Source organism: Myiozetetes cayanensis, unplaced genomic scaffold (genome assembly GCF_022539395.1).
Source record: "Myiozetetes cayanensis isolate MyiCay16 unplaced genomic scaffold, myiCay2020 scf23, whole genome shotgun sequence".
Lineage (NCBI taxonomy): Eukaryota > Metazoa > Chordata > Aves > Passeriformes > Tyrannidae > Myiozetetes > Myiozetetes cayanensis.
In genome coordinates, this window is record NW_026087445.1 from 1,368,163 (window position 1) to 1,392,572 (window position 24,410).

The window sequence follows — 24,410 nt, forward strand, 5'->3', positions numbered from 1 at the left end:
GCCTTGAATCTCTTGGGTTGCATTGAATCATTTAACCTGTGATGGTTTATTCTCCATGGTGATAAAAAGGAGGTGGGTTCCATCCCCCTGTTTCGTTATTTAATCCCACCTGACTTTATACAGTCTGACAGAAATACCTTGCCTGCCTGTTTTGAATACTGAGCCTTAATAAATATGTTAAGACTCAAGAGGTTTTTGAAACATCTCTAATATTCCAAGACTTGTCAGGGGAGGGAGCTTGGGCAGCTCTGCCTTGAGCCTGTTGTGTCTCTGCTCCCTGGAGGCACCAGGTCTGAGAGTCTTCCCATGCTCCAGTTGAGGCTGGAGAGAGGGGACAGACTGGGACAGGGCAGGAGGGATGGACAGGGGCTTGTGCTCAAATAAAAGCCCCCACCTGCAGTGACAGCACAGAGCAGATGTTTCTATAACTCATCTAATCACATCTAATAGAATCTGTTTAACTTCTCCCTCATTACTGGGATGGTGAAGGTAATAACTGTTCCTATTTGAGCACAAGTGGAGCATCCAGTTTATTCCAGAAGAAGAAGAATGTTTAACAAAAGCTTCCTTTTTATATCACATCATTATTGATAAATAATTTTTCACTGTAAAATGGGTCGATGCAGCCAGTAACAATAAAATTTGGTTTGGGATTTCTGTTCATCAAATGTTTCTTTGTAAAGTTCTTCTTTTCAGTTCTGACTGAATTATAGTTTAAGTCTATTAAATGACTTATAATTTCAGTTTATGGTAATTATGAGGTATTTAATGCTTTTGATTTGCATCCTTTACCAAACCAGTAGTGATTTTTTTGGTGTTGTTCACCTGCTTGTGTTACCATTTCCAGCTATCTGCCGTTACCCTTTGGGAATGCACGAGGGGACCATAAGGGATGAAGACATCACTGCTTCCAGCCAGTGGTATGATTCCACAGGACCCCAGTATGCACGGTGGGTTCAGCTCTGGCAAAAAAAAAATCATCCTTTTTTTTTTTTTCCTTCTAAATACCCAAGGTGTGACTGAGGAAGAAGATCCCTCGGCCTTAAAAGCTTTGCTTCCATGTTAAATCCAGTTGGTGCACAGTGAAAGAGCCACAGGCAGTGGTCATGGCCTCAAGCTGTAATACAGGAAATTCTGATTAAATAGTAAGAAAAACACCTCCCCCATGAGAATGAAGTGGTGGGACAGGTACCCAGAGAGGTGGTGATGTCCCAGTGTTTGGGGATGTTCAGGACTTGGCTGTACAAGGAACACACTGTGGTTTGGGGCTGGTCCTGCTGGGAGCAGGAGGTTGGACTGGAGGCTCAGAGGTTGCTTCTGATCCTCCATCATCTTTCTGCAGTTCTGTGAATAAATCTGTAATGGGTTTGTGACTTACAGGTCAGCCAGGAGGGACAGTGCCCCTGGGATTCTTGTGGAGTGCTTTAAACCAAATCATAGGAAATCCTTTATAAGGATGAACTTCTCAACAGCATCCTATTGAGGAAATGGGCTGTGCTCACTCTGACTCAAAATCCTGGGAACTGCAGAGTTAAGGAATTGTTAACAAGCAGCTAAAGGATTTTCCTTCACTGTCAAGCAGGACTACAGTGTTTGCCACAAGCTTGGCTTTTCATTTTTTTTTGGGTCATTTCATTTCTCTCAAAACTGATGATTCACAAAATAGTTACAAATGTGAATTTCCTTAGATTTGTTTGCAGTGATGATGCCAAACTCTCCTACAGTTTTGGTGCAAGCCAGATAAGAATTTCAGATTACTGTGGTATTTTTTGATTAATTTAGGCAGTGCGAAATTCATAAAATTCTCCTAGTGCTTGATTATAATTTTTCTTAGTCTGTGGTAGAGCAGCCATGCTGTGTTTTAGGGGACAAACCTATGGGCCTGAAAGCTGGGAGACTTATTTTGTCCTCTGAGTTATGCCTTATGTCCAGTCCTGCAAACACTTTGGGCATCATTTACCATCTGTTACCATCATCCCTTTGCCAGGGCAGCTGGATGTCCACAGGGTGAAGACATGAAGGCAGCCTCTAGCTGACTTTGGTTAGAGGTCACAGTTGTCCTATGCAGATGTTTGTCCCTGTCATTTCAGTCGCTTTTCCTGCATTTTTTTGTAGCTTTTTACTTGCTTCTTCAGTGTAAGAGTCTTTCACAAACAGCTGACCAGCAGGAGACTGAAATCTTCTCCAGCCTGAGCCTTGGCCTTCAGTGTGTCCTGGGTCCCACCTTCCTTGGTGCACACTCTGATCCCATGAGTTAGAGATGGATGGCTGTCTGTAAGGCAAGGGCACTTCAAGGCCTTGCTGTTTGCCAGGAAATCCCTGTAGCTAAAAAGCCCACATGTGGTTTTTTTTGGTGTCCAGGTGAATTTTTCACCACTGCATCTCTCACCACCTCATAGGCTGGACAGCTGAGCCCTCAGCAGCCTGGGCCAGGTGCTCCCTGCTGTGGCTGATGGATGCAGTGCTGTGCTGGCCTGTGGATTCATGGAGACACAGGCTGGTTTGGGTTGGAAGGGACCTCAGACCACCTCAATCCGCCCCCTGCCATGGCAGGGACATCTCCCACTAGCCCAGGTTGCTGCTGGCCTTGGACACTTCCAGGGATGGGGCAGCGACAGCTTCTCTGGGCAAGCTGTGCCAGGGCCTGCCCACCCTCACAGGGAACAATTCCTTCCCAATATCCCATCTAACCCTGCCCTCTGGCAGTGGGAAGCCGTTCCCCCTGTGTCCTGTCATTCCAGGCCCTTGTCAGGAGGCTCTCTTGGAGCCCCTTTAGATGCTGGAAGGGGCTCTAGAGCCTCTTTTCCAGGCTGGAAACCCCCAGCCTCTCATTTCCAAGGACAAATGCCTTAATCTTTGCAGCTGGTGCCACAATGTTCACCATCACACACCCAGCAGTGTCCTGTACCAGCAGCTCTGATGGCTGAAGGAATGTGAGATATACATTGAGGTGCCCCAGAATAATTTGCAGATGGGCAGAGCTTTTCTTGCTAAAATGTATTTTTAAGTTGTCTCCTCTTGGTAGAGCTGCAGGAGGTGGTCAAGCAGGAGTTCAGGCCTTACCATGTGGGGTTTAGGAGCAGTGGGGATGCACAAGGTGCTACAAAGCAGTGAGCAGGATGGTTGTTTCTGATCAACAGGAAGGTACACATCTGGGAGAGAAATTACTTTGAGCAGTTAATGAAAGATACCTGAAACTGAGGAGTTGTTCTGAAAAGTGTCAGCTGACCATCATCCCCGAGGGCAGAGGTATTTGGTAGCCATCTGCCAGGTCTCACTTGCTGTTTTGGTTGATTCCTCCTGGTCCTCAAAGCCTTGGTGTTTCCTCAGTTTCTGATAACGCCATTTTTTGTACTGCGTGTGCTTTTCCCCTCAGGTTACAGAGGGAAGAGGGGGATGGAGCCTGGTGCCCAGCGGGCTTGTTGCAACCAGAAGATGTCCAGTTCCTTCAGATCGACCTGCACAAGCTGTTTTTCATCACCCTGATTGGCACCCAGGGCCGTCACGCCCGCGCCACGGGCAAGGAGTTCGCCCGCGCCTACCGGCTGGACTACAGCCGGAACGGGGAGCGCTGGATCTCCTGGAAGGACCGCCAGGGCAGGAAGGTGAGGGCAGTGGGGTCAGGGCAGCACACAGGGCAAGTCTCAGAACTAGACTGTAGAAAGCACACCCTCTACATCCTGCTTTTTCCTGCTTCCTCACTGCCAGTTCTGCCTCAGTTCTGTGTGTGCTGTGGTGTTGGACTGTCACTCCCCTGACCTGGTCCCCAAATCACAGCCGTTGATGGGATGGAAAACTGGGTGTCTTCACTACCTTTCTGTGCCTCTCCCAAACATCTTGTGAGTGTCCCTCTACCAGCCATTTGCTTGCTTCTAAATGGGAGGCTGCAAAGCAGATGCCTGCTTTGGGATTGAAAAAGGGAGGGGGCGGCAAGGAATGGAGAAGAGTTTGTGGGTGTCTGATAATGTTCAGGAAGGAGTTGAGAGAGTAGAAAATGTGCTGAGCGCACACAGGGAGGCTTCCCCACTCATCAGAACTGTGTCAAATGCTATTTCCAGACCTGAGCACACAGTTTGGTGCTGGCTGAGCTCTGGTTGTGTTCATAAGCATTTGTTAAACTTCCCCTGGGAAGGAATCCCCATCTCATCTGTGGCTCCTCTGGCCTGGTCCTTCAGGCTGGCTTGGGGAGTCTGGAGACCTAAGCCAGACCAGAAAGGGACTGGGTGTGGTGATGTTTTCTTGCACTGGGGGTGCTTTTGAAGTTGCAGTGGGGCCTGTAGCACTGTCAGGTAACAACCTTTAGCTTGTTAATGAATTATTTGCTCACTCAGACCTTTGATCAGCTGTTTGTTCATTACCATTGTCTTGCCCATCCCTCACGTTTTGGTGTGTGCTGCAAACACTGTGTTTGCAGATGGGAGGGGAAGTTTAAACTCAATGGGCTTAACTCTCCAGGACAGTCAGCTCCAGCTTCTATTTCCCTTGTAAAGGCAATGAGTCAGTTTGTCCCCCTGTCTCTGACATCAGTTCAGGATGGTCCCTTCTGTTGGCACTGGTGTTGAGTGGTGCTGTGCTGTGAATCCTCATCAGATTGTGTTATCAGCCTGATACTCCTGACACTGGGAGCACTGGCATCAGTAGTGTCCAGGACTGGGAACTGGTGCTGTGTTTGTTCAACACACAACTGATTCTCTGTGGGATTTTTGGCCCTGGGTAGCTGTGTGCTCGGGAGCAGCCATGTTGTGGGGATGTTACACAAGATGTTTCTTGGCTTATCTCAGAAGACAGGCAGGATTGCCAGCACTTCCACTGTGAAGTCCATGCAAAGGTGCCTCTTTCTGAGGGGTGGCTGAAGCTTTTCTTCCTCTGTCCACCTGGGACTTTTTGTCTTGACCTATCTGCCACCTTAGAGATTGCCTGACAAATGACCAGCTCTGGAGGACCTGTCCCACTTCTGTGATGAAGGCATGGAATATTCTGCTATATGCTGTCTCCTCTTGGGTTTTATCTCCTGTCAGCATGGCCTTGTTGGGCCAGCCTAGGTGGCTTCCAGGTCTCTTATCATAGGCCACCAGAAAGGGTTAATCAGTGTCCCTTGGTTCCTGAAGACAAGAATTACTGAAGTGTCCCTGCTCCACTGGGAGAACTGATGGGGGTTTCTCCTGGAAGAGATACTGAGAAGCTGCAGATTAGAGCCTGTAGAGGAGCTGATGAGGAAGAGAACTTTACTTTTTGGCTTTCCTTCTGTTTTCTGTGTTCAGTTCCTGGGACTGTGCACCTCTGTTGAGCTGTCCAGCCACATCCAGGAGACTATCACAGTATCCCATGCAGTCCAGTAGACTCCAGATGTGTCTGGCTGCTCTTCAGGGAGATGCAGTCAGTCTTGAGTGGTTTCTTTTTGTGATACAATAAGGTCTTTCACTTCTCAATGGTCTCTCCAACCACAGTCACTCTCTGGAGATCTCTCCTGCTCTCTTGTTGACCTTTCTCATCTTCTAAATTGCCTGTACATCACCAATTGCAATCTGGGGGATCTTTTGAGTGACCTCAGCCTTATTCATCCTTCCCACCAATAACAACTTTGAGCAGAACCCCTCACAGGTGTAATTTGGACTGCTGCTATAGAAACTGTTCATAGTTTTGTTTCCATAAGTTCAAATCTCTTCTAAAAAAATCTCTTGGGCACTTTGTGTCCACTCTGGGGAGATTGACAGCCTCAGCTGTTTCTACACACTGCCAAAATAGAGTAGGCTGCTCCCAGAGCTACAGTGGCAGTGAGGGAAGGGGACAGGGACAGTCCCTGCCCTGTCACAGTGCACTGCAGCTGGATGGGGTGACTGTGGTGATGCTCAACACGTCAGTGCAAGATCTCTCCTGTGCAGCTGTTTGCACTTTCATCCCTCAAACACTGCAGCACCTCTGGAATTTTGTTGGCTTATAGAGCAAGGGCATCAGGACCCTCCCCCAGGTGATGAGGGCAAGCTCTCAGTTACCTGTGGTTGGAACGTACATGGAGACTCGCTTGAGGAAAGAGCAACATCAGAGTAAACTGGAGCTGTCTGCAACACAGATTGCATCTTCACCTCCCAGCTGCCTGTCTCCTCTCCCTCAGTGCTGCCTGCTGGGGGTCTGCAGTGGGCAGGAGGTGGGATGGCAGCACCTTTCACCCCACGAGCCACATGCCAGGGAGGAGGAGGGGAGCAGCAGCAGCTCACCCTCTGCAGACTCCATCTGGGGAAGCTCCCCAGTCTCAACCAGCAGGGTACAGGTGCACCAGTGTGCAAACGAACAGCAGAGTGGGGAGAAGTTGCTGGCAAGGACCTTTCTCCCCCAGGTGATCCAAGGCAACATCGACACCTACGACGTGGTGTTGAAGGATCTGCGGCCGCCCATCATCGCGCGGTTCATCCGCGTGATCCCCGTCACGGAGATGCCCATGACTGTCTGCATGAGGGTGGAGCTCTATGGCTGTGTCTGGTATGGTAAGTACCCATTCCCATGCCTGTCACTGCAACACAGTCCTTGCAGACCCTGGCTGGGACTCACCCACGTCCCCACACGTGCAGAGGGAACCCCAGGCCACGGAGCTGCTTCTGTCAGTCCAGGCCGCAGACGAAAGGACCCCGTGGACAGAGGTGGTGGAAGGCTGCTGCTGCTGCTGTGTTTCTGAGGTGTATGGCCTTCTTTTTTAGATGGTTTGGCATCCTATAGCATCCCTGAAGGAGGGACAATAGCGGCTCCTGGCTTCCCCATCGTTTATCTGAATGACTCGACCTATGATGGATACCAGGAGCGCAGGTGGGAGAAGCTGTCCTGTTCTCTCTCTGTCACTGTGCAGATTCTCTCCTTTCTTCTCACTCTGTCACTGGTATTTTGTATCCCAAACACTGGGAGCTGCAAGCTAGACACCAGTTCTCCAAAGCATCCTGGCTTTGTTATTCCAGGCCCTTTGACACACTGTTAGTTGGTGTTTTAAAGGAGGGCTCAGGGTGTATCAGATTCATTTCCCCCAGCTGACAAAGGCTGTTGGCTGGAAAGAAATAGGTTTTTTTATTGGTTTTGATCTTTAAAGAGATGACTCTGTTCTTAAATAACTCAGTGTTCTCTTTATTTGTAGCTTTAGCCTTTACATGATGTGACCATACAATCCTGATGTCTGATTTGCCTTAAAGCCCTCCTGGCTCTTGGTCTCTAACTCTGATCATATTCCTTGCCCTGATTTCTCTGTTGGTTCAGGTAGAGCCTTTAGCTGTCACTGATACTGCAGGTCTTAAATTGCTGCTGCTCTCCTGTAGCCCCAGACTGGAGTGGCAGTTCTGGCTGGATCTTCTGCCTGTGCAGTCCCAGTGTCCCTGGAGCAGATGAAGGTCCTTCCCCTGTTCACTGCCTGTGTTGCTTCTGCAGTTTGACCCCTGAGCTGCACTTTCTAGCAGACTGCATCTCAAACTGTTGCAGGAGGTCTCCAGGGTAAACTGAGCGTCCAGGGAAGTGCACAACACCTGAACTCCAGGCCTGCACTGGGTACCTGTGAGCTTCTGGACAGATTTGAGATACTGTTTTTGAGAACAGAGCTCTCTGATGGACTTGAAACAACTTGGAAAACTGCATCACTCCCTGTGAGAAGCTCCAGGTCAGCAGAGGCACCACTGCCCATGTGGTATGAGAGGATGGTGGCTGATTACTTGGGTATGATGCTTTTCCAATTTGGAGTCAGAAAGCCTGAAGTAACTGGATTTTGACAAGGTCTGTTAATTTTTCCCACTGAGATGAGTTAGGTAGGGTGGCATGTTTTGAGGTGTCTCTGGTTTACCCCACAGTTGACTCTCATGGAAGGAAGGTGCATTAGGAGTCTGTATCAGAAATGTTAAACTGAACTGAAAACATTTAGTATGACCACTTTCTTTGCTATAAATACAGATTTGGGTGTGTTTCAATGGCTTGAAACCTCAGGCATGGGTGTCCTGGGACAGCATATCCCTGTCAGGGCAGGGATTGCATAATGACTGATCTGACAGTGTCTACTCAGTGACCTGGTGTCATCCATTGACTTGAGGTGTTTTTCTTATATGTCCTGTTTCAGCTCTGAATTTTTTCTGTGAACTTTCTGTGAATTTTTACTGTTGCCTAATTTATTTTTATGCTTAAAGGTGATTTTTTTTTTTTGGTAAACTTATTTGTGTTCTGTCATGCTGGAGGTTAAAATAACAGGGTGGGAAGTACATTCTTCATGCTTGTAGGATGTTGCAAGATACCAGGTAGCAATGTCTTTTATGTGTTAATATCTGATACTTTCAAGCTGTGCTGATGTAGTAGAGCTTGGATATCCATAAAGGAAGGTTTCGTGTGCAGCAATGAGTAGTTGTTGTGTGTAGCTGTCCAGCACTTCTTAGGAAAGTTGGGTCTGCTGGGGAGTGTTGGGGAGCTGCAGATTTAGGCACAAACCCCAACCTGCTGAGCAAGGACTCTTTCAAACCACTTAACCTCTAGTTCACGTACCCAACTGGCCTGGAAGCAGGAGTCTGCCTCTTCCAGCTGTTCCTGGTTTGGAGTCCAGAGGGATGTGTTCCTGGATTCCAGTGGCAGGGGCTCACCTGGGATGGACTCAGAGCTGCAGCCCAGCCTGGGTTACAAAGGCTGCCCAGAGACAGGAGATGAAACTGGCCCAGGGAGTGAGTTCAGGCACTGACACACCTGAGCTTTTGCATTTTCCCTGCTGCAGGACAAGGGATGTGGCAGGGCTGGCTCCCAGAAGGGTCAGGAGTGGACCACAGTGTCATCTTTGCTCTGGGACAGTGCTGGAAAACTGTATAATGGGCTCTGCACCCTCAGATAGGAAGTGGAATGAGGCAGGAGCCTGGCAAAGAGTCTGATCAGCCTTGGAAACAGCCAATAACACCCTCCTCTTGCACAAGAAAGGCCAGAAATGATCCCAGTTAGAGCTGTCTGTGACTGGGTGAGCTGCCCATGATCTCACTACTCCCTTTCCTGGTTTCTGTGCCTGCCTGCAGATCTTTCCCCACAGGTTCCCCCAGGGCAGGCTGGAGCTGTGTTCCTCCCATGCAGCTCCATGGTGAAATACTGCAACTCAAGCTGTGTTTGGAGGACACACATTTCATCTTCTGTAGTGTCAGTTTTTGCTCTCAAGAGGCTCTGTGCTCGTAGCCTGGCTTTGCTCTCAGTCCCTGATATCAGTGCAAAAACTTCTGCCTTTTAAAATTTTACAAGCCCAGACCAAACAAAACGAAGGTGATGTTGCATAAGAGTAGTGAATGAGTTCTTGTCCAGGGTGGTTTCAGAGTAAACTAATATTTTCCTGGTACCTGTTGAAAGCCCTGTGTGTTCTCACATTGGAGCTCCCCTGCTGCTGCTCTGGCTGACTGTGGGTTCTCCCTTGCCAGGCACCTGTATGGGGGGCTGGGCCAGCTCACAGATGGTGTGCTGGGCCTGGATGACTTCACCCAGAGCCACCAGTACCGGGTGTGGCCAGGCTATGACTACGTGGGCTGGAAGAACGAGAGCTTCAGCACGGGCGCTGTGGAGATGGAGTTCCAGTTTGACCGACCCGGAACTTCACCTCCATGAAGGTGAGTCAGGGGGGTCCCTCTCCTGGGGGACAGGCCTGGGGGCTTCCAGTGTGCCCCTTTGGGTCATGGAATCTCAGACTGGTTTGGGTTGGAAGGGATCTTGAAGCTCATCTCATTCTACCCCCTGCCATGGGCAGGGACACCTCCCACTGTCCCAGGTTGCTCCAAGCCCCGTCCAGCCTGGCCTTGGGTCCTCTTCCCAAAGCAGGAGGATGCAAGGTGCCTGACAGCAGAATTTGGGCTGGAGATGTCCCAGGTTGCCAGTGCAGAAAGGTGAAGCAGGGCAGCACTTGCTCTGCAGAGCTCAGACATTCTCCTTTGAGCATTTGGTTAAAGGCATTCAAAACACACACCTGAAGCAGGGCTTGGGCAGCCAGGATGGATTTAGGATTTAGGCTTCACTGTCTAGGGACTGCCTGACCCTTGAGGTAAAGGAATGTGGCTGTGCTTCCATTTTGCCCCAGTGTTTCTCTGGATGGCCCAGCCTGTGCTTGTGCTGTGGGAAATTATTTAAACACGCAGGAAGAGCACGAGCTGAACTTTGAGTCTGTAGTAAACAGCAGGATCTTTTAAAAAGAATTGGTGGCTTTTCTTGTAGAGATTTCAAATGAAGGAGAACCCACCACATCCTTAAGTAAATTGTTTTGGTGGTTACTTTACTCTGGTTTTATTTTGTCTATTTTTAACTTGCAACCCTTGGCTCTTTGCCTGTTTTCACTGGCAAAAATAAGAGTCCTGCCTCCTCTGAAATCTGCTTGTACACTGTGATTAAACCACTCTCTTAAGCTTTGCTTTACTAAACTCAGTTGGCTGGGACTTCTCAATGCCTTCCTGGTGAGACCCAGGGTCATTTCTGGAGCTGTCACCCAGTGCTGTCTTTGCTGGTATCCTTTTGGAGGTACAGAATCTGGATCCAAATCCAGGCTTTCCATCAAAATTGCATGAAAGAATGGGACCAATTTCCTGCTTTTGGATGATTCTTTTTGTTTATAAATCTTGTGATGATTTTAGTCCTCCAGACCAACTGAGAAGGAGCCAGTGGTCATTAAGATTTTGGTATTGTGCTAAAAGCCAGTTCCAAGTTACTGGTGTCCAGGATAAAAGTCCAGTGTGGAAAGCATCACTTACATTTTGTCCCTGAGTTCACTACCCTGACATGAGTCAGTCCTGAAAGCCTCAGATTATTTTTGGAAACTCCCTCCCCCCTGCATTTAATTTATTTTATTGCTAGTGATTCTGCTGTCTCTTCCAGATCACTGAAAAACATAGCAAATAATTTTGATTTAGGAATCCATTCCTGTTTTATAACACCTAGAGAACAATTTGTGCTCTAAAGTTTGTAAAACTTACTAGTTGACAGTGTTTAATCAAATTACTGTAATACATGAGTCCATACTGTGCTAATTGGAGGCAGATGCTGTGGATAAATCAAAGCCTTCCAAAAGTCTGTCATGTAAACACAACCATCCTGATCAACCAAACACATCAGCTTATAAAAACAGCTGTTTCATCTGGTATTTCATTGTAAAACTGTTTTTTGATTAGCATACATTAGGCTTCATTATTGATTGAATGTTGCCTGGTTCAGCTTTGCATTTATTTTGTACAGGCCAGGTGGTCTGTGAATAATTTTTGTATCCTTGTACCTGGTAGCTTTATCCCACTCTCAACTTTCCCAGTATCCAAGAAAGTGTTAAAAATAAATGTTAGCAAGTATTGCAGCTGCATTGCAAAATACTTAGGCTTGAATACTGTAAAATTGGACTTCAGTAGGAGGTGTTTGGAATAGAAAGTGTCTCTGTATCAGTCCAAGTTGTGAACATATCCAGCTCCTGTCCAAATATGGCCCAAATTGTATATTCCAGGCATCAGGCTTCCCTGCCTTGTTATGGATGACTGTTCCTCCTTATTGAATAATGTTGTCTGAGCTTCATCTGTTCCTAATTACATGCAAATACTCTTCTTTTGTCTTTTTACTGCTCATCAGGCCTGTTCTCCTCATTACTGCTTCGCTGCTATTCACTGCAGGACCTGGCAGAGGCCAAGCAATTAATGGGGTTCAAAGCTGTGCATAGTTTGGAAACTGTTGTTGTCACAGTGGCAATGCACTCCAGTCATTAGGAAATAATTCCTAGAGGTCTGGGGAGGGTTGGGCCACTGTGGCCATGAGAATGCAGCAGACTGAGGGATTCTGAAGACTTTGAGTCACCTGATTCCTTCTGGTTCCTGGTCACTGTGGTCCAGATCTTCAGGTCTGCATGGCAGAACTCACTGGGGTATGTGTTAAAAAGGGAGCAGGGTAAGATTTGCATTGAGGACAAAATATTACAGCATAGAAGATGCTTCCAAGCGTTGTCCCTGTTCCCAAAATCTCCTTCCTTGGAGGTGCTGGAAGCCTGGGAGAGTGCCAGGAGTTTGGTGCTCGTGGGTCTGCAGTGCCACAGCCCAGGAGGATGGAGGTGCCACCTTTTGGTTTGGCTGCAGCTCAGGAGCAGGGAGGGAGAAAGCTGCTCCCAGTTCCTGGAGGGTAAAACAGACCCCTCAGGGAGTGTGAAGTCAGTGTGAGAGGTGTTTGTGAAGCACTTGGTGTGGAGCTGTAACTGGGAGCTGAGAGGAGATGCCCCTGTTTGGTGAGGTGTTAGTGTGGCAGTGCAGTGACTGCACTTAAATTCCAGTGTCTTCAGCTAAACCACAGGTGCCACTGCAGCAGGGACAGCCTGCTGAGGAGAGGCTGATGGATGCAGCCTTACATCATGGATTCCCCAAAACTCACACCCTTAGTTGTCTTCAAGGTGAAACCACAGCAGGACAACTGCTGTATGTCAGGGGGATTTCTCCTTGAGCTTGTACTTTTTAGTGGGTTTTTGGAAGAGATCAGCTTAGACTGCAGATGTTGAAAGCCTCCTAAGTGCTAAAGAAACTTTGGACACTAGGTTAGGTTGGTTTATTGGCACAGATCAGTTGTGATGTCTGGTAGCTCGAGCTGGTGCCTCAAAAGAGGGATTGTGGACGAAGAAATCCCTGGGATCCCTCATGCAGCAGTCCAAGAGCAATATGAGGGTCTGGGTCTTCTCATTTTCCATTGCTTCACTGTTTCATTACCAAGAGGTTGCCACATGGTCACCTTCACCCTGACCTCTGAGGTGGGTTTTGAGCAGTTCTGTAGTCTGTGTAATGTGGTTGTTACAGTTCACAGACCACAACTATGGGCTGTCCACTCCACCTATTAATTTTTAAGTAATATTTAAGCTGCGACTTTGCTCTGTTCTAACTATTATTAATGATCAGATTCTTATCTTCAAGTTTTGCTATAATCCATCTTTACTGTTATTAATGATGAGATTATCAGCTCCAGGGTTCACTGTAATCCATCTTTGATTTATACAACAGAACCACGTAGTTCAGATAAAGTTCAACTTGTGGCCTAACAGTTCCAGCTGCTTATGTCAGGCAAGCACTTAGCTATTCAAATAACATCAGATTTTCACCACTAATAGAGTCTAAAGCCTAGGTGTGTTTTTTCTTTCCCCTCTTAGGTTCTGTGTTCAAGGAGAATTGATCTGTGAGGCTTTAGATCAGTACAGGGTTTGTTGGATTGGTTTTTATATTGGCCTTTTGCAGAGCCTGCCAAAAGGTGACCACTGGTGTAGCTTTTGCAAGTAAAGTTTTAGAGCTGTTTCAGAAGGAACTTTTTGCACAGATATTCTCATTGCACACTGGGAGCTAAACTGGAACAAGTCATTGGGCCTGTATTCCTACAGGGAGATACTGGGAATGGAAAATTTTCATGGATGGAAAATCCTTGAGGCTTGTTGTAGGTGTCAGTAAACCTCTGGTTGATGGATCTGTTCTCTTCTTCCAAGGTGCACTGTAACAACATGTTTTCCAAGGGGGTGAAGATTTTCCAGAGGGTGGAGTGCCTGTTCAAACCACGCCTGATTGCAGACTGGGAGCCTGAGCCTGTGGGGGTGGCCACAGTCCTGGATGACAAGAACCCCAGCGCCAGGTTCGTCACCGTCCCCCTGAACCAGCGCGTGGGCAAAGCCATCCTGTGCCGCTTCTACTTCGCTGACACCTGGATGATGATGAGCGAGATCTCCTTCCAGTCAGGTGAGGGTTCCTCTGGCAGCACGAAGTGTGGAGGTACAGGATGTGTGGGGTGAACAGAGTGAAGGCACTGTGGGGCCCCACAGTGGAAAGGAGGAGGTGGGACAAGTCTTCAGTGCATGCTTTCCAGGCTGCTGCTGATGCACATGTGCAGGAGCACGACCAAGGCTACCAAAAATTGGACCATAAGAGCAATTCTTCTTTTTGACACAGTTCATAGAATCATAAAATATCCTGAGTTGGAGGAACCCCTCAGGATAATCAATTCCAACCCTTGACCCTGCGCAGACACCCCAGCAATCCCACCCTGTCCTTCAGAGCGTTGTCCAAACCCTCCTGGAGCTCTGGCAGCCTTGGGGCTGTGCCCACTGCCCTGGGGAGCCTGTTCAGTGCCAACCATCCTCTGGGGGAAGAACCTTTCCCTGAGATCCAACCTGACCCTGCCCTGACTCAGCTCCAGTTGTTCCCTTGAGTCCTGTCACTGGTCATGACAGTGAAGAGATTGGTATTTGCCCCTCTGCTTCCCCAGTTGCCTGCTGGTTATGAGGTTGATTTTTAGTTCTCTTTACCAAGTATTTTGTTGTGAATAATTTTAATAGATCTACAGATGATGATCAAGTTAGCAGATTATTAAAAATGAGAGACTTTTTTTTTTTTCCCAAGTCTTAACTATGATGCAGAAGTTGGTGCCATGAGGTGCTTTAAAAGGCTCTGGAAGGGAAAGGGCAAGACACTTGGAGAAAACCACTGGCCCTGATGATGACATGAGCTGACTGTAGCTCATCAGCTGTAGCAGGAAGACATTCCTGAGGAAGGAATGCTCTGGGTGCTGCTCACTGCTGACCTCGCTGACAGCAGCCCCTCCTGGCTACTCTGTCACATGTGGGACCAAGCAGGCTGTTGGTCCAGCCTTATTCTTAGATGATGCTAAAATGGAAGAAAGGCTCTTCTTTGGGCCCCTGTGTGTGGCTGAGCTCAGGGCAGGCCCTGCACTCGCTGGTGCTGTGCTGTGGCCGGGCTGTACGTGCTGCTTGGTGCAGAGGCTCATCCCGCAGCTGTGCTGGGAAGGGCTCGGGAATCCTTTCTCAGACTGTTCCTGACCTGCCTGGGCCTCAGCCCAGCTGGGATTGCAGGGAATGCTGGCAGGAGCAGGGAGGTTTTGTTGCACTGACACGTTCCCTTCCCTTCCACAGACATGGAGAGTGTGAATCCCAGTTTTGTCACGGCGGCAACAATCACGACGGATGTGCTGGAAACAGAGTACAACGTTACTGAGGGCACCTGGGGTAAGGATCTCTGTCCCTTAGCCGTGCCAGGGGCTCAAGTGCTAGGGGATTGCAGTGCCATCCTAGTGAATGTGGTCTCTCCCTCCATTTCTGGGCAGCTGGGGATGGCCTGGTTATTGCCCTCAGGCACAGGGCAGCATCCCACAGCCTCAGGTGTTTTCTTCCCTCAGCTGGCTGGGGCGGCCCTGGAGTGTGGGCTGAAGGTATATGTGCAGCCAGTGAAGCTCTGAACACTGTCTTCTCTAGTATGGATCCATTGCAGGGCCTGTTCTGCTAAGGACAGTCTTTGATTGCAGAAGGTCTCTGCACAGTTCTTATCTGTGAGCCTCCAAAACCAGAATTTCTGATAAGAGCAAGATGTGAACAAGCTAATGGTGATGCTCAGTGAGCTGCCCAAGATCTCTTCTGTACCAAACTGTAAGAGGTTGGCCAGCACAGATAACAACCAGTGCCTTAACTCCAGATTCTTCTCTGTACCTCTCTGATTGCAGAAACCACATCTTCTGTAACCAGCACCTGGATAGGCGAGAAGGCAGATGACTCCAATACCTCCATCCTCGTGGGCTGCCTTGTGGCTATTATTCTGCTGCTCCTGATGATTATAATCATCATTCTTTGGAAGCAGTATGTTCAGAAAAGGCTGGAGAAGGTAATACAGTGTGGCTGTTCTGCAGACACAAGTTCAGTGCTAATCATTAACCCTGGTGAGCTCAGACTTGTGCAAAGCACGAGGTTTCCCCAGCTCCACAGAGCAGCTAAAGCTGTTCTCACAGCAGGGGAGGATGCCAGCCCTATCCAAGATGTTACTGGAAGTTGCTGTGGCTGCAGCCAACACATTACTAAACAGCTGAGCGTGGCCTCAGTGTTTTTTCCCCTCTCTCCTGCAGGCCCCACGTCGAATCCTGGAGGAGGATGCCACTGTTCGCCTCTCCTTCTACAGCTACACCATCGCCAACAACCAGACCCAGATCCACCAGTCAAATCCCACCTATGAACGTGCCTTCCCACTGGATTTGGAGTATCACCAACCAGCTACTCTACTCCAAAAGCTGCCAGAGCTCTCCCAAAGTGCAGAGGATTCAGGTAATGTCATCAGTCTCTGGAAGTTATGTGTTTATTCTTTTATTATTTCTGTCAGACCATAAAAATGTGCTGCTTTTCAGTGTCTTAAGTTCTCATCTTTGACTCCTGTGCAATACAATACTTAACCCAGGGACCTCAGGCAGTATTCTGGAGCTCTGGAACTTTTTGGCATGTAACTGTGACAGCTGGAGCAGCAGCCCCACTAGAGGGTGGTGGCCTTTTATTGTTTTATGTGAAGACTGTTTATACATTACCCAGGTCATCTTTTAGCAGCTGGTTTGGGCAGTCACAGCACTCACACTCTGTTTGTCTCGTGGCAGTGGAGTGGCTGCCTGCAGCACTCCTGGGAGAAGACCTTTAGCACCTTTTTCTCAGAAAAAGCGGAGGAAAATGCAGCAGGGAGCTGTCAGTGGTGTCCTGGCTTCCAGCCCTGGGGCAGCTTTTGGACCCACGCAGAGAGGAACATTTCCAACAGTGTTCTGTGCTCAGCAATGGCAGTGCCGAGCCGTGGATGGAAGGGCAGTCCCATTCCTGCATTCCTCACACTGGCAAGTTGCTAAGATCCAGCATTGAGCTGCACAGAGAGACTGGTTGGATTGAGTGAGGGTGTGAATTTGAAGCAGAACAAAGGTTCTGTGTCATACTGACCACGCAGGGAGTTAATTCTGGAGTGCTACCCCATGATATTTATGTGAATAAGCTGTCAGAGGGAGTGTGGTGTGCTAACAAAGGATGTGGGAAATGGAAGCCTCAATCAGTTCTTGCTGCAGAAGGGAATCCAGAGCAAGTTTGGTGTCACAAACAACATCCCTGTGTCAGGTAATGGGAACAGATTGTATTTAGGATGAATCAGAAAATCACTTCAGACTCACCTCTCCATGTCTGGGCAAGAACTTTAACTCTCATGACTGACTAGAGCAGGCTGTGTCGAACAGGAATTAGCTGGTGGCTCGCAGGTATTTTGGTGCCTGCAGAAATGTGGCTCGTTCTGGTGGAAGCCCTGGCTGAAACAAGGCAATGTGTCCCGGGTGGGTGTCCCTCAGCACAGCAGCAGCTGGGCTGAATTCCCAGAGGAACTGAGCAGACTGAGAGTGGGACTGAGAGCAGTGGGAGCTGGTTCTGAGGAGGTCTGACACCACCCCCTCTCTGTTTTGCCCTCAGTGTGCAGCGGGGACTACGCTGAGCCCGACCTGACCAAGTCCACCCCTCACCAGGGCTTCCAGAACAACGTCCCTCACTACGCCGAGACCGACATCGTGCACCTGCAGGGCGTGACCGGCAACAACATGTACGCCGTGCCCGCCCTCACCGTGGACTCCCTCACCAAGAAGGACATCTCCGTGGGGGAGTTCCCTCGGCAGCAGCTGCGCCTCAAGGAGAAGCTGGGAGAGGGGCAGTTTGGAGAGGTACAGACAGCCCTTCCCTTCCGCTGCTCCAGCGGGAGAGAGGAGGTGCCTGGCGGAGCAGAGTCTTCTGAGCCGCCTCTGGGTGGGGCTGAGGGCTCTGTGTTCCTTTCTTTACTGGGAGAGGGGTTTGAACAGTCTGCCCAGGGAGGGTTGTGGATGGCCCAGCCCTGGCAGTGTTCACAGCCAGGGTGGGTGAGGCCTGGAGCAGCTGGATGGCTGGTTGTAGTTCCTGGGTGCTTTCCTGGCTGCTCTCCACTGGGATACACGTTCTGGTAGCTTCTTAAACAAGTGTCTTGTACAACCCTGGTGGTAATTTTATGTCTTTATTTGTTAATTTATCAGAAGTAATGTGGAATTGTGTGTACTCATCAGACTGTTCATCACTGGGGAGGTGTTCACATTACACACACACATATTTTTCTCCCTTTTTTTCCTCTGGAATTATAGGACTTTGGATAACTGGTTGTAGTTCCTGGATGCTCCTCAGTTAAGTCTGAGCTCTGGTCTAATGGGAGGTGTCCTTGCCCATTCTGGGGGTGTTGGGAGCTTTAATGTCCATCCCAACCCTTTAACATTCTATGAATCTATGATTTTATGTAATATATATTTGCCCTTGGGGAAAGCTGATGTTCCCTAGGCTGGGCCACAGAGCCTTGTTCTGCAGCTGTGAGGCTGTGCTTGGTACCACAGGAGCCTTTCCCAGCAAATGAACTTTGCAAACTTCTCTGATTTTTGGCTGTTTATATCCCTATTAATGACCTCCTGGAAAAGGCCTGGAGGTGGGAATTCAGCTTCATGTCTTCCATGGACATCTCAAATGTGATGGCTGTCACCCACCTTTAGGCTTGTGAGTTTGAAAACTCTCTAGAGAGTCCAGCTAAGATGGATCCTAGCTGTAAAAACAGCTTTCCCATTCCCAGATGAAGGTTCTGGGGATGCTCTGCACACTGACCCAAGCAAAGCCAGACATTCCCAAGCACTGTGGTGCCCTCATTCTCCAGCATTGCTGCTGCTCAAGCCCCAGTTTGTCAGCAGCTTCAGGCACTGTGATGCACACATGTGTCATCCACCAAGCTTTCCCTTTGCTCCTTGAGCTCCTTTCAGGCTGTGAATGTTGTCACCCTGCCTTTTCTTCTCTCGCTTCTTCATTTCCACACCATCCCTAGTTCCATCCTGAGCAGCTCTTCCCCTCTCCTGCTCTCACTCTTCCAGTGTCATTTTTTTTTCTTCCCAGTTTTCGGTCATTCACAGCCTTAATTCTACCTGTCAGCCACATTTTGGCAAGCACAGCCCTTTACTGGCTGCTTCCTCCTTCTGACACCACACCTCCCCTGTCCCAGCCCCTTTCCCTGTCTCCTCACTTCTTCCTGGCTCAGTCTGTGTGCTGGGAAGGCTCTGACATCCTCAGCCTCTTCACCTGGCTGTCAGTGTAGCCCATTCTGCTGCTACCTGGATCTGCCTTGGGCTGTGCTCCAAAAGTTGGGACAAGAGAGGGTTATTTTCTCATTGTTTTGCTTCTGGTTTCTCCTTTCTCTCATCCCTGTCCTTCTGTTAACTGTAAGAACTCCTCCTTTGTGTTGGTGGGAGATGGCTCTCCCATCTCCATTTCCCCTGGGGGTGGATTCAGAGCCTGTTCCTTTCCTCACATCACAGGCTCTTTCCCTCACCTTTGCAGACTTGCTGCCTCCACATTCTCTCATCTCTCCTCCTCACCTCCTTAGTCTTTGCCAAACTGATCCCCCTGTGCTCTGCTGCACTGCTCTGGCTCAGTGTGCAGCCTTGCTTCTAGAAACATGGCTCATTGCTGCTTTCACCTCTCCACTCAAAGCTTCTTTACCTTTCAGTCTTTTTTTTTTCTTCCTCGTTCCTAACCATCCCCACCCTGGACTCAGTGACACATTACCTGCACTTGGAACACCTGTGCTTGATCCTGTGGCTCTGCTCCCTGTTCCAGCTCTGGTGACTGTACTTTGACCACAGCAGATTCATTCCCTGTGGAATTGCAGCAGCACCTTTGTACTTCTCTTCCTGTTCTGCATGTTTGTCCCATTTTCTGTGCTGTCTCGTTTTTCCCCTCACCATGTTTTGTCACTGAAGTTCTTGCTGCTTTTTTTCATACAAAATTCATCGTGCTCCCATTACATTCCCCTCAGTGCTGCAGGTCTGACTGACACATCCAGTCTGCTCCCCTCCCTCCAGTCCTTGTTCTCTCCACACAGTCAGGTCTGGCTGCTTTCCCCACCCAGGTCTCCATTTGGATACTCATTCTGGTGACTTCTTTAAGCAGTCACCCCTTCCTGTACAACCCTGGCAGTAATTTTATGTCTTTGTTTGTTAGTTTATCAGAAGTAATTTGGAATTCTGTCATCAGACTATTCATCAATGCACAGGGGAGGTGTTCACATCACAGATACACACAGCCACATTTTTCTCCTTTTTTTTTTTCCCTCTGGAATTAGAGGACTTTGGATAACTGGCTGTAGTTCCTGGATGCTCCTGAGTAAAGTCTGAGCAGTGACTCAGGCCAGGCTGCAGGACAGTTCAGGGCTCCTGTGGCTGGTGTGAGGTGCTGTCCCTGCCAGCCCTGCTGCAGTTGTGCTCTTTGCCTGCACGTGCAGAGCAGACCCCTGCAGGCTCAGGGGCCTTTCTGAACACCTCCAGCCTGTACTGGGTGAACTGGATTGCCCCAGGAAGCTGCTGCACCAGGCTGAGACTGTGCAGAACCTCACAGAGTCTGTGAAGAATTCTTGTGAAGAAACACAGGATTCAATCTGTTGGATACACATTGGGCTGCAAGCCCTGTGCATTCCTGTGCCACGGGCCCTGTAGTGTATGGAATGTTTTGTCCAGGATCTAGGGCCAACCCAGGGTTATTTCTGATCAGAACTGTCACCTTCAGTAGATCATTCACTTGGTCATTCTGCCAGCAGTGACCAAACCAGCGATGTTGTTTTCCTCTGATTTTCTGCCTGTTCATGCTCTTATGTTTGCCTCTGCCCTCTGCCCTGCAGGTGCACCTTTGTGAAGCTGATGGCCTGCTGGAATTCCTGGGAGTCTCGTCCTCAGAATTCACTCACCAGCCAGTTCTCGTAGCAGTGAAGATGCTGAGATCAGATGTCAACAAAACAGCCAGGTAAGTGCACCTGCCACACCAACCAGCTGGGCAGGAAAGCAAATACTCTCCAAGCAGCAGCTTTAGTGGGGCACTTGTGTAAGAGTGTCATGTGTCTCTGGTGCATGTTCCATGTGTTCATGGAAGGAACAGGACACGGCAGGGAGTGGGGAATAGGGATAGCTGTAATGTCAACCTGAAATGCTGTGTTAATCCTGACCCTGAACTGAGATGTTCTCACATGCCCTTTGTGCTTTCCTGTGACAGGGGGATAGTTTAGGATTCAGACATGTTTTCTGTTTTACCAGGAACGATTTCCTGAAGGAGATCAAGATCATGTCACGGCTGAAGAACCCCAACATCATCCGGCTGCTGGGGGTGTGTGTGCGCGATGACCCCCTGTGCATGATAACAGAGTACATGGAGAACGGGGACCTCAACCAGTTCCTGTCACAGAGGGAGATCTACAGCAAATTTGCCATTTCAAACAATATTCCCTGTGTCAGGTAGGAGGAACTGCCAGTTTGGGGATAAATAACAACAGAGAGCTGCCAGTTTCGTCTGCTGTGCCTTGCAGGCAGGGACCTTCCTCCAGCCCAACCACTGCCATGGCACGTGGACACCAGTCCTGCTTTGTGGGGAGGGTGCTGTTCTTGAGGCCCCTGGAAGTCTGTGTTCCCCTGAAGTGTCCCTGACTGTGGGCTGTGACCATCTTGATGTGTTGTTTATTGATGTGGCCATCTGTTTGCGTTACAAGGCTTGCATCAAGTATTTCATTAATATGAGAAGCAGGAATTTTGGGATGAAAATCAGGAATGTCTCTTAAGCTTTTAAGAAGGTTCATATGTTCTCTGGATGTCTGATAAATATTGCTGAGTGTAGAGCTTCACTAAGGAGAAGATTTCATCAGCCTACGGAAGGAGAATATTTGGCAAGGAAAACCATTTTCTGTCAGTGGTGGCATTTGTCTCCCTCCTCAATGGAAGGATTAAATCTGACATAAAAGCATCCCTGCTATTGCAGAAATCCTTTCCTCAGAGGAGAGCTGTGTGCAGGACTAACGTGTTCTGCCTTGATAAAGAACCCTGCACTGCTCAGGAGCTGGGGCACTGCTGAGCCCTTGGCCTGTTCTCCCCAAAGGATTGGATAGATTTGTGGTTCAAGCACGAGGCAGTTGGGCAGAGCCAGTTTCTGAGGGGCTGGACAGAACATGACTGGGTTTTACCATGTCCAGGCAACACCACAGTTGCTGCCAGAACCTGTCAGTGGTCCTGTTGGGAGTGCTAACCTGGCATCCTGCAGTCAGGACACACCAGGAGCTGCAGGATGAGAGGATTTGCATCTGACTAGAGACATATTCCAACCCTCTCCAGTCTCCTGCCTTTCCTGCACATCAGAAACATCATTCACCTTTAGACTTGTGGCTTTTTTTCCCCGGCTAAAGCCTCAAAATGTTCTTTCTTCTTTGTCTCCTCTTCACTTCTCATGTGACTTCAGCACTGTCCCTCACATTGTTCTTCCTTGGTTTCCATTACTTGGAACCTCTAGTTTTTCATTCTCTCCTGCTGATCCTTCAGCCTCTTTTGTCCCTCCAGCCAGACACAGTGTCACATTAAAGGCAGCAGACTGGCTCAGGTAGCTGGGGTTGTTTACTGAGAGTGACATGAATCCCCCTGCCAGAGAGAACTGCTTGGCTCTGCTGGTGCCTGGGGGTGTCTCACAGATGTGACAAGGTCCAGCCATCCCACTCCTCTCTCAAACCCAGTATTTGGTGCATCAAATGTGGTGGCCAAGCCCTTTCCTGCAGAGAGGTCACAACATTCTCAAGTCCTTATGGCTCTTTGGTGCTTGAAATTCATCCCCCTGCTATCCCTCCATTCCAGGATAATCGAGTCCAAGTGTACTCCCAGCACTGCCAAGGCCACCACTGAACTGTGCCCCAAGTCCCACATCCCCATGGCTTTTAAATCCCTGCAGGGATGGGAACTCCCACCATTGCCCTGGGCAATCTGTGCCAGGTCTGGACAACCCCTTCAGTGAAGAAATTTTCCCTGATATCCAACCTAAACCTCCCCTGATGGAATTTGAGGCCATTTCCTGTCCTACCACTGGGAGAAGAGCTTGACCCCCACCTTCTCCAACCTCCAGGGAGTTGTTGAGAGTGAGAAGGTCCTCTCTGAGCCTTCTTTTCTCCAGGCTGGGCCCCCCCAGCTGCTTCTCCACCAGCTTTGCTGCTTTCCAAAGGCAGGTCTGCTCTTCTGGATCACCCCAGTGATAGCTCAGCTGCAGCTTGGGGTAGATTGAGTGCATCTGTCATTGCTGGATACATTGCAGTGCTGCCATTCAGATAACATGGTAGTGCTTTCCTCCTTGTACCTTAAGGGGGCTTTTGAAGGGGAGGAAGAGGGAGCTGTTACAGGGACAGATAACGACAGGACAAGGGACAGTGGTCTTAAAATGAAATGTGAGGAAGAAATTGTTCCCTGTGAGGGTGGGCAGGCCCTGGCACAGGTTGGGCAGAGAAGCTGTGACTGCTCCATCCCTGGAAGTGTCCAAGGCCAGGCTGAATGGGGCTTGGAGCAACCTGGGCTGGTGGAAGGTGTCCCTGCCCATGGCAGGGGGTGGAACAAGATGACCTTTAAGGTCCTCTCCAATCCAAACCATTCTGTGATTGTCAGAACACAAAGAGAAGGAGAGTAAGTCTTTCTTATTCTGACCCTTACCAGAAAAATGCTGTGACCTGTTCACCAGATGTGCTCTGATGAGCACTTGGTCCTGTGAAGCACTTGAGATGCACAGTGGGAAACAGAGCAGTGGTGTGTGGAGAATGCTGAGAGTCTGATGGTCCAAACTCTGTCTGAGTAGCATGTAACTTCATTAATGCTATCTTCATTTTGCTGATGGGGGAATTAAAATTAAATTAGGTGGAAAATGCATCTGTTTTTATTTTCAGTGAAGTCTAACATATTTTTTTAAAAATAGTAAGGCTCTCTTTCATGTGGAGTGACGTACTTATGTTAATACAAGCAGGCAGTAGTGGTGGTGTTTGAAATACCAGCCTAAGTGGTTCATAAGATATGAGATTCTGAGATTGTACAGCCTAATTTTTCATGTCTCTGTGCAAAAAGTTGGTGCTTTGATGCACGAACTCTTTGAAAATCTTGAGATTAACGCTTGATATTGAAAAAAAAAATAAAATCTAAAGGATGTCAGATTCTGAGGGCCTGAATTTCAGGGACAGCTTGTCTGTTCCTGCTTAGTCAGCTCAGGAGACTTAGTCTGGCAAGGGAGGCTCTTTGTGCCCTGAAATGAGACAGTTTAGTTCCAGTGTTATGGCAGAAAATAAAGTGACAGGTCACTGTAGCACATAAAGTGCCAGGAAGAGTTGACTGTGGGGAACTCTGTTGATTTTTTTTTTTTTTTTTCCTTCTGTTCTGCTTTCTTTCCGTGCAGCCACTCCAACCTGCTGTACATGGCCACCCAGATCGCCTCTGGGATGAAGTACTTGGCATCCCTGAACTTTGTGCACAGGGATCTGGCAACTCGCAACTGCCTGGTGGGGAACAACTACACCATCAAGATCGCAGACTTTGGCATGAGCAGGAACCTCTACAGTGGGGATTACTACAGGATCCAGGGGAGAGCTGTGCTGCCCATTCGCTGGATGGCCTGGGAAAGCATCCTCCTGGTAGGGGCTGCACAAAGCCTGCCTTTATTCCTTCCTCTGATTTGCAGCGTGCCCCTGAAGCAGTGGCACCTGTCTGTGTGACAGTCCTGGCAGCACCACGGTGTGTGCTGGAGGTGGCCCCAGGTGAGGAGTGCACTGGGTTGT

At 48.9% G+C, this 24,410-nt stretch overlaps 1 protein-coding gene across 1 annotated transcript in view; it reads left to right on the forward strand.

Moving 5' to 3' along the window:
• The window catches only part of LOC126642301 (discoidin domain-containing receptor 2-like), a 44,186-nt gene that overhangs the window by 14,064 nt on the left and 5,712 nt on the right, over positions 1 to 24,410 (forward strand). The window contains 14 exon segments of the mRNA XM_050319775.1: positions 848 to 950; positions 3,377 to 3,605; positions 6,335 to 6,482; positions 6,693 to 6,798; positions 9,399 to 9,559; positions 9,562 to 9,584; positions 13,448 to 13,694; positions 14,885 to 14,977; positions 15,469 to 15,626; positions 15,865 to 16,060; positions 17,222 to 17,466; positions 20,478 to 20,599; positions 20,887 to 21,084; positions 24,032 to 24,266. Coding sequence (XP_050175732.1) covers positions 848 to 950; positions 3,377 to 3,605; positions 6,335 to 6,482; positions 6,693 to 6,798; positions 9,399 to 9,559; positions 9,562 to 9,584; positions 13,448 to 13,694; positions 14,885 to 14,977; positions 15,469 to 15,626; positions 15,865 to 16,060; positions 17,222 to 17,466; positions 20,478 to 20,599; positions 20,887 to 21,084; positions 24,032 to 24,266 — 2,264 coding nt within the window.